This window comes from Sebastes fasciatus, chromosome 6 (genome assembly GCF_043250625.1).
Source record: "Sebastes fasciatus isolate fSebFas1 chromosome 6, fSebFas1.pri, whole genome shotgun sequence".
NCBI lineage: Eukaryota > Metazoa > Chordata > Actinopteri > Perciformes > Sebastidae > Sebastes > Sebastes fasciatus.
Window position 1 is genome coordinate 8,964,723 of NC_133800.1, and position 10,475 is coordinate 8,975,197.

The 10,475-nt window shown below is 37.9% G+C and overlaps 1 protein-coding gene across 1 annotated transcript; it reads left to right on the forward strand.

Moving 5' to 3' along the window:
* The first annotated feature begins 193 nt into the window (after window positions 1-193).
* Window positions 194-8,084, forward strand: LOC141768953 (leukocyte surface antigen CD53-like). Its single transcript, XM_074637509.1, has 8 exons — window positions 194-317; window positions 1,174-1,258; window positions 2,459-2,644; window positions 5,550-5,624; window positions 5,719-5,820; window positions 5,943-6,047; window positions 6,217-6,300; window positions 7,479-8,084. The coding sequence occupies exons 2-8, from the start codon at window positions 1,196-1,198 to the stop codon at window positions 7,548-7,550; spliced, it is 687 nt and encodes a 228-aa protein (XP_074493610.1). The 5' UTR covers window positions 194-317; window positions 1,174-1,195; the 3' UTR covers window positions 7,551-8,084.
* The last annotated feature ends 2,391 nt before the right edge of the window (window positions 8,085-10,475 follow it).

Sequence of the window (10,475 nt, forward strand, 5' to 3'; positions counted from 1 at the left end):
TATTTTAATCGACTGACGGCTCTAGTTTTCAAACTTACAGCTCTTGACCACAGTTTAACTGCACATCTTGTCTAAATATAAGAAGCATGTCATAGACACTTTGCTGCTGTTATTTTGGTTTTGTTCTCTGCTGCACTTTCTGTCATACATTTTCCATGTTGCTAATGTAGAGAAAGAGGAAGTGAGAAGGAGGTGCTGAAAGCCCCACAAAGCGCTGCACGGTACACAGCACTACGAGAAGGGGAAGTGTAAGCAACAGCAAAGTTCCCGCAACACAAGTCTGAAAACAAAGACAAGCAGATTATTCTCCCAAACAGGTAAGACCTAAACTTGATTTCTCCTCCGTAACTCTGCTGAGTGTCAGAATAAGATCTTCTTTTAGGTTGTTGTCAAGATCATGTTTTACTTGTGGCTTTCCTCTTTATCATATACAAATGTATTGACGTTATATCTCCAGAGAATACTTGTAAAAAATAAGACTCAATAAAGAATTTGAAAAACTTAAAAATGACTTTAAAATGAATCCAACATGGTCATCTCAGCCAAAGTTTCGTATGTAAAAGTTCAGTATTAAAAACCTAAAGGTAAATGTTAGCAAAATGATATCACATTGTTGTGACATCTGTCTTTATTAATCATTCTTACAGCAAAGATCAGTTATGGATTGATTAAAAATGTGACATTTCTGATTAAAATAATGTTTAAACATTATATATCTACAGTAAATCTATATAGATATATATCTATATAGATATACCCAGACATATTAATTTTATATTTTGAGGAACTTGTGGTATTTCCACAGTAGACCAAACCCTTGTGATGTCATCAGCAACACCAACTATTATGTATTCATAACACGTTTAAATGCAATGTGTATTTCAAACGCACCCTCTGCCTGTAAACTGACAGGAAACAGAGGAAGTGAGATGTGTTAGCATCTCTTCCCCGCAGTGTGACCATGACGTTTTGTCACCGTTGAGACACACACACACACACACACACACACACACACACACACACACACACACACACACACACACACACACACACACAAAAGGCCTAAATAATATACTGCTTTTGACTGTAGAACTGATTCACTTTGGCGTCCTCTGTTCATCACAGATGAAATAATGATAATGTGTTTATTTGTTTGTTTGTTTCTCGTTGCAGGTCTGATCAGAGGCGTTACAAAATGGCTCAAGGCTGCCTCAAGTGTTTAAAGTACACCATGTGCTTCGCCAACTTCCTTTGTTTTGTATGTATTTCTCAATCATCCAGCACCACATACAGAGGTCATTATGGTACACGTTGTCAGTATATTTTATCAACCAGTTGTTAGGGAGTACGAAGAAATACTGTGGTGTAGCTCAGCTAATAACATAGAAATTATGATTTGATAAATATTCATACATTTGTAACATGTAACTCGAACACCACCTGCTTTTAGTTGAGAATGTGTGGAAACTAGTTTGCAAGCAAGAAAGTCTAAATGAATAGTCTGGATAAATGGTTTAAACGTCCCAATACCGCCATTTAAGTCAAATTGACACACGTTATATTACACAGACAGACTGGTGATGGTTATGGAAAGTTAAAGTTACATCTCCTCTCTCGTACGATGTCCGAGCATCCGGTTACATGACTGCTATACTCAGAGCAACTGTCAATCATGACGTCTCACCCCCTTTTTATAGCATTAAATAACTAATGGAAAACAAACTTATCAGAAACATGAATGCTTGAACATCCATCAGCGTGATAAGAACTACCTAAAATGACAGAAAACACCTTTGGGAAACATTTATTTGACGTGTAATCTAGTTTGGCCCATGTCCCATCCACTAACATGGAGGGAGGCGGGATTTGTGACCTATACTGCAACCAGCCACCAGGGGGCGATCGACATGTTTTGGCTTCACTTTTGAGGAGCTGTCATGTCGTCCATCTTTAAATACAGTCTATGGACTGAACCTACTGAAAAAAGGCAGAGGAAGTATTCTGATCCTTTGCTTTAGTAAAAGTATCATAAAAACTGCACCTAAAGTATTAAAAGAAAACATCCTCATTGTGAAGAAAAGAATGCTTCTGTCAGTGTTATATTACTATCTACATATGATATAACTGGATTGTTATGATGTGTAAGAAGCATTTTGTGTTGCAGATGGTTGAGTTGGAGTCAGCGACGCATTGTATTTTAGAAATGTATATAATATAAAGTAACTACAGCTGTTAAATAAATGCAATGGAGTAAAAAATGTACACTGAAATGTAGTGAAGTAGAAATATTTGAGTAAATGTTGTACATTAGGCTATACCACTGGAAAAACAATACTGTTGAGCAAGTCACTGAAACCCTATAGTGGTGCTGCTCAGTGGAGAAACATGTTTGTGTGATGACGGGATCAGGTAACTGAGGTGGAGGCGTGTGCTGTCCTGTGTGTGTTTGTCCTGTCAGATGTGTGGCGTGGCGGTGATGGGCTTCGGTGTGTACATGATGGTGAACAGGATGGACGCTCTGACCCCGACCTTGGCCAGCTTCCCCTTCGCCAACATGCTGCTGATCAGTGGCATCGTCATCACCTGCGTGTCCTTCCTGGGCTTTCTGGGTGCTCTGAAGGAGAACCGCTGTTTCCTCCTGACGGTACGGCACACACACGCACACACGCACACACACACACACACACACACACACACACACACACACACACACACACACACACACACACACACACACACACACACACACACACACACACACACACACACACACACACACACACAGTCAGCACCCCTGGGTGCTCCAACTGGTTGTGTTGTTGTTCTAGTCCATCTGCTAACTTCTCATTTTCAGTTTATTCAAGACTCTCTCTATTATAAGCAACTATTATGTTGTTTGTACACTGTCACCTTGACGCAGGGTTGTTGGGTGTCACAAAAAGGATAACAGAAAAAAATCTATTCTTCAAAATTCTATTTATATTCTCTGACTTTTCCCAAATTTCTCGCTTATACCACCTCTTCATGTCTCACTTCAATCCGTTATTCACACGGACTCTTATTATTTATTCCATTCATTCCATTTTACAACTGTTGACAGTGTGCTCTGTGGATTCTCCAGAGTAGCCTAAGTGGAAAGACATATTGCTCTGTATATTTTTAATGCTGTGAACACCACCATTTAAACTCCATTAATCTCATTTGCATTGAGAGTAGGGCTGTTAATAGATTCAAATATCAAATCATGATTAATCAAATGATTGTCCATAGTTAATCGTTAGTTTAATCGCAAATTAATAACACATTTTTTATCTGTTCAAAATGTACCTTAAAATGAGATTTGTCAAGTATTTAATACTCTTCTCAACATGGGAGTGGGCAAATATGCTGCTTTATGCTAATGTATGTATATATTTATTATTGGAAATCAATTAACAACACAAAACAATGACAAATATTGTCCAGAAACCCTCACAGGTACTGCATTTACCATAAAAAATATGCTCAAATCATAACATGGCAAACTGCAGCCCAACAGGCAACAACAGCTGTCAGTGTGTCAGTGTGCTGACTTGACTATGACTTGCCCCAAACTGCATGTGATTATCATAAAGTGGGCACGTCTGTAAAGGGGAGACTCGTGGGTACCCATAGAACCCATTTTCATTCACATATCTTGAGGTCAGAGGTCAAGGGACCCCTTTGAAAATGGCCATGCCAGTTTTTCCTCACCAAAATTTTGCGCAAGTTTGGAGCATTTTTTAACCTCCTTTGTGACAAGCTAGTATGACATGGGTGGTACCAATGCATTCATTAGGTTCTCATATGATGCCAGTATTGTCACTAGCTTTCAAACTGAAAAAAAAAATCCCAAATTGTGTTAATGCGTTAAAGAAATTAGTGGCGTTAAAACAAATTTGCGTTAACGCGTTACTATCGCGTTAACTTAATTTAACAGCCCTAATTGGGAGACAGATCTCTCATAACCTGGACCGATGAAAGCAAAACATATCTGCAGGGCTAGATACCACTAGAAAAAAAAAGAAGTTATTTCAAGCTATTTTGCAAGTATGCTTGATCCTTCTCACGCATTGGGTTTTAGTCACAAATAATTTCTACCACAACTACATCAAGGTGTCATAAAAAAATCCCCCAAGTGAAAGTAACATCTGTAACACACTGCAACCTGCTTCTGTTTTGTATCAACTACTCTACTTTACATAGATTCTATCACCAGTAAAACATAATGAATTAATTAATTAATTAAAGGATCATTTAGATTTATTACAACTGGGGGCTTATCTTCATAGTGTTTCTATCAGTTAGGATCACATTGTACTCCTGGAAAGTGAGCCCAACCCAAAATATCATTAATAATCCCTCACTGCATAGGATAACATACCCCATTTCTGACCTTCGTACTGATGTGGTTGCCGTTAAATTCTATACGGATATTCACGATCCCCAGAGAGAGGATCCTACCATCACCACCTGACTCTATAGCGCCACCATGAGGTTGACATTTTGGGGTTTCGAGTGAAATGTCTCAACAGCTATTGCATGAATTTGCTATGAAAGTTGGTTCAGACATTCACGTTCCCCAGAGGATGAATCCTAACAAGTGATTGCTAAATTTTTGATCTAGCGCCACCAGCAGGTCAAATCATTTATTTTACGACCGCAAAACTAATGCCATTCCCATAAGACTCAGCTGTACTTTGTGTTTAGTGCTAATTATCACGTTAGGATGCAAACATACATGTTAATCATACCCGATAAACATCAGCATGTTAACATGTTATCATGTGACCGTGTTAACATGCTGATGTTAGCGTAATTATCGCGAAGTTGGTCCACAAATAAAGATGGATGTTAAACATGGAGCATTTGGGTGATAATTTTACTGTTTGCCTTTATTTTCTCTTCTAAGTAAGTCTCTGCTGTTTTTTTTCTTTTTAAAGGTCCCATATTATAAAAAAGTGAGAGACACAAAGCCCGTATTCAGAAACTCTGCATTTGAAACAAGCTGTCAGGATTTCTGTCCATTTGTGATGTCACAAATATACAATATTTAGACCCTTTACACAGATTTAAACATAAACATTACCAAATGTGCTCCCAGTTTATTCCTGGTTGCAGTGTATGTGAATGTTTTCAGCTGACAGGAAGTACACATGGACCCAAGCTGTTGCCTAGCAACGCAATTCTGTTGCAATTCCGTCGAAATGCGCAAAAACGGAAAGGTAAATACAGGCATATTCAGGCTGGCAGTATGAGGAAAATAAAGTCTTTTTTTAACATTACAACATGTAAACATGTTTTAGTAGAAACACAAAATACAAATATGATCCTGAAAATGAGCATAATATGGGACCTTTAAACCTGTGTGATCGCCATTGGACCCCATTGGACCAACAGTATTTCGAGCAATCTTGTTGTGTACCGGAATGTTCCTTTAATCTATGTAAATATATGGTACTGTCATGTACTTGAATGTGTTTCAAAGAGTAAAAACACGAATTGACCGTTGTGAAATATTCTGTCGACAGTTTTTCCTGCTGCTGTTCATCCTGATGCTGGTGGAGCTGACTGCAGCATGCCTGCTACTCATGTATGAGGGAGAGGTATGGTCACATCCATCATCAGTACTCACACCGTGTTGTGCTTTATATAGCCTACGCTATGTGTATAATCTGCAAATCTCACCTCACTATTTAGATTGCTAAATTGGTGAATGAAGATCTCAACAAGGGTTTGGCAAAGGCGAAAGGAAAGTCTGGAAATGCAACGATGAACGAGTGGGATGCGCTTCAGGAGAAGGTAAGTTGATCAGAGTAGAGACTAAATACTGACAGCACACATAATGTGGTGACACAAATGACCGGTTGTGAATGGAGTGCTGAAATACAGAGCGCTAAATCATTGAAATGATTGTGTTTCAGCTTGATTGCTGTGGAGTCAACAATGTGACAGACTGGGGAGACAAACCGCCGGCTTCTTGCTGCTTGAAGGATTGTAACACCCCAAAGGCCCAGTACAGAAAACAGGTAGACACAGTGTAACCCCTGTGAACAGCTTGAATTAATACTTGTTGTGACATACTGTAGAGTTCAGAGGTCAGGGGTCACATGTTTTTTGAAATGCCAGACAGATGCCTTGTTATTGTATTTAACTGTTGGTTGCGGCTAATCTCAACTTCATGCTCGTTGTTTGCAGGGTTGTTTGGAAACGATGAAGAACTTGTTTGAGGATAATTTTCTTACCACTGGGATTTCTGTCATTGTTCTCTGCATTATCGAGGTAAGCTGCCGGTGGTTATGTTTGCCACATTACAATACTTATTAATTAAACTGCAAGGAAAGTTGTCTTTGTTAACTTCTCCATACAAAATCTAAGCACATTCATATATGGTGACAATAGCCATGTCTGAAATCACTACCTCATTCATTAATTCACTACTCCCTATATAACGGAATCAATAGTTCACTTTATAGTGAGCGGTAAATTGAGATTTTGGATACTTGTGTATTATTTTGGCTCCAAGTGTAGTGTCGCACAACTGTGATTTTTGCATTCATAAAATGCAACACATTGCAACGTGTGATTGTTGGCATAAGGTAGTGTACAAGCTATGGACAGTATTGTATGTATGACGAAAAAAAGTAATCTTATACTATGTCGAAAAAAGTAATGAAAAAAGCCATAGTATAGTATTTCGAAAAAATGTCATGAAAAAAAGGTCATATTATAGCATGTCGAAAAAAGTAATCTTATATTTTGTTAAAAAAAAGTCATAGTATAGTATGTCATTAAATTTTCATGAAAAAAAGTCTTGGTATAGTATATCGAAAAATTTGCTAAAAAAAGTTATAGTATAGTCTGTTGAAAAATTGAATGAAAAAAGACATTATATTATAGTATGTCGAACATTTTCATGAAAAGAAGGTCAATGGACACCACTTTATTTGTTAGATTTTTGGAGATCTTTGAGGGCGCCAAATAGTGTTAAATTAAATGCTCAGTATTCTGCATTAAAATTAAATGTATGTAAAGTGCCCTTTATAGCAAACAGGAAGTGATTTCAGACATTGCGAATATGTCAGTGTGATGTTTTCTTCTTGTGTCACAAAGCAGCCAAAATTGAAATTTAACACAGCTTTAATAGTATATCCAAATCTAATTAATTTTTTAAAAATCCAACTAAAACTCTTCGCTTTGGTCAAAAAAAACAACAAAATATCAACAGACCATGAGAAATACCAACACATATGGACTCTTCACCTCCATTCTTTTTATGCTGCTTCGAAAAAAAAAAAGACAGCAATTTGGAATACATCTCCACAAATATTGATTTTGAGGTTTTTACATATAGTAAAAGCAATGAAGCTGCATAATTGTTGTTTTCTGTGACAAACACCAGGCAACAAGATTATTTGTTGTGTTTCACAATTACATTTTGTCATCTTTTTTGTTGACAGGTCTTGGGAATGTGTTTCGCCATGACGCTCTTCTGCCACATCAGTAGATCTGGACTGGGCTACAAGTTATAGACAATATTCTCTCAAACAACTGATCTTTTAGCTACATATTTTAGACGTAATACTGTTGTACAGTTCTATCCTTTGAAAAAATAAAATACAAAATCCTGTTTGCCGACGGCTAGAAAAGTTTCTGCGGAAAAAAAGCTGATTTAAGATCAGAAGATAATTATTTTGTGAAGACAAAATTGTGACTTTAATAATCTGTTTTTGTAATCAATGTTTTGACAATATTTTAGAGCTAAACACAGAACAAACCTTTTCATTCCCTAGAAAACTAAACAAAAATGTTTCAGGCAAGACAACTCTGGCCTTCCGTGATTGTGAGCGAACGAGCTGTAAAATGCTATTTCAGTGTGAGCTGTGTTAAATGTTGCTAAGTTTCTCTCTACTTCTCTACATTGTAAATCTTTTTCAGGATTAATTATAAAAAGTAGCTTTTCCTGAAAAATATTACATATCTACTGTAACTGTCTTCCACATACTTTTCCAACTTGACAACTTTTGGAAATCCTGTAATATACCAATAAAGTATTCTTTACAGTATTTAGACTGCACCTTATCCTCCATTTCGACTAACTTCATGTTGTCAGATGATCAGCGTTTCCTGTTTCAAGCTTTTTCTAGCAGTTCACTGATCTGTGGTGGAGCCATAAACATAACCACTTCCTCTTTTGACCCCGTTCAGTTGGTTCCTCTAACAAAACATCGGACGCTTGTGTTTCTCTAAAGCTCATAATTTAAAAGGCAGTGAAAACCCCCTTAATATAAATTCTTAAGACTTCCAATTTTTAAGGAACCTCGGAAATTTAGTAAAGAAACTGACAACTGTAATGATATTCTTGTCTAATGAAAAACACATTTGAAATGAGGCAGAGAAGACTGACGACAAGCAAGGTAACACAGATGAATGTATTTATTTAAAGAATAACTCCTGCATCAATATTTTAAGACAAAACAAAAACTAAAAAAAAAACAACTAAGATTTCCTTTACACTTTAAAATAATTGTTCTTTTTGAAACCATCACACAAAAAATAGAGACAAGTACAATTTTTGTAATTAAAAAAATGTAACTGTACACAGAACAATATACCATTTATTGCAAACTGAACACCCCTGACACCTCAGAAACTATAAACACAAGTATTGCAATTCACCTAGAGATATGAAAAGACAAAAAAAAAATAATAAACTACTCGGATGATACAGCTCTCTCTCATCCTCTTCTCTGAAACAAACAGCTGTGTTACGTCTGGTTTCCCCCCCCCCCCCTCCGGTGCCTCTGTAAGTCTCCAGAAGCAGCACAGTATCTTCTGTGTGAAGCCATTCAGGTCCATTTTTTAACAGATTTCCAGTAACTGCTGCATTTGTTCCCTCCTTTAGGATACCAGATGAACACAGTCCTCTTAGGGAGACACCACACTAAAACACAAAACTGAGCCACAATGATTCGATATCCTTTCTGAACAGGGAAATAATAGAGTCCACTACAGCGAGTCCCCTCTGAGAGGCGATGCACTTGACGACATTGAGTCACAGGAAACCTGGTCCAACATTGCATTACGGAAATTTTTCAAAAAGACATTCTGTCCCTGCTTTTGCTGAAAGGTTATAAAAAGCATCTCATTAAGAAAAAGGTGAGTTTCTCTCATCTCATTCAGCAGCCACAAGGCCATTCAAATACTTACAAGCTACACTTAAATATCACAGGACAGGCTCAAGTTTAACACGCGGCCCACCGTATATAACAAGTTACTTTTACAGTATTTTTGTGTTGCCGTTAACAAATGCTATCGTAGTGAAACCCTATGAGCAAAAATATTGCTAAAAAAGTTTGATACCTATAGTTTGTGCTCAAGATGTTTAGAAAGACAAGCCACTACAATTGCACCTGCAGGAGACCGTATCGGAATAAAAGGTCATTTTGAGGAGCAGACAGTACCGTGTCTAAAAGAACATTCTTGTTAGACAGAGTGCCCGGTGATGACGTGAACGTTGGTCTCTCTATAGACATTTAATCCACCTCAAAAGGGCCGCGGTCGCAGACGAGAACGTCTGCAAAGACATCAATAAATAAGAGAAAGACAGAAAAAAAAAAGTCTTTCCCAACCCTGGTTCACAAATCCCCCACCCCGACCCCCGCTGGTTAAACAAATGTCCCCGCCCTCCTCCGACCACGATCCACCGATAGAACTGGAATGAGTAAGAACAGTAAGGGTACCCAGCCCCTATTTTCACAACATTAAAATATCAAGGTTTAAATGTCTGATCTGCTGTCAAGTTCATTAATGACCGACGCGTGCAATATACAGAGAAGCAAAGGCCAGTTCACAGAACACCAAACACCACCCGAAAACATCACCCTCACAGCTGCTGCTAGTCCATTCACACTTGAGTGTGACACTACAAACCGTACGACTCAGTAGTATCTAAATACTTCCAAGATTACCAATTAACGCCAGAGAGCAGTGAATGTTGATCAATTCCAAAAAAACAATAGCAACCACCGCTGCAAGGAAAACCAACATTCAATAAAAATAGAATAGTTAACTCAGTTGTTACATTTATAATCCAGGAAAAAGCGCAGTGACACACGAGAGCTATGTAAATGTTAATAATAATCACGAATAACATGTGTACGGGCTGCTCTGGTTACAATCTGAAGGGACGCCGCTCGTCCTTCACTATGAACTGTAGCTGTTTCCACCCAGCAAATCAGGCCAAGAGGAGGTTTTGATGGAAACCGAGTACCATCCAGGTGTACACCTAGTACCGTGTACTGGCTTGCAATCAGGTATGAATCTGTGGGAACCTGTAGGCTACTCAACCTGAAAGCACTACCCCGCTGATGGTACTGGTGCACGGTACACTGTCTGGTTTGAGGAGGAGCAAAAACTACAAGTTTGAATTGAAAGTAAAAAAAAAAAAAAAAATC

Bases quoted from the DNA above. Each gene is read 5' to 3' on its own strand.
- LOC141768953 (XM_074637509.1), top strand. From the start codon at position 1,196: ATGGCTCAAGGCTGCCTCAAGTGTTTAAAGTACACCATGTGCTTCGCC. The intron at 5,821-5,942 runs GTAAGTTGATCA...ATTGTGTTTCAG, and splicing joins GGGATGCGCTTCAGGAGAAG to CTTGATTGCTGTGGAGTCAA. The intron at 6,301-7,478 runs GTAAGCTGCCGG...TTTTGTTGACAG, and splicing joins TTGTTCTCTGCATTATCGAG to GTCTTGGGAATGTGTTTCGC.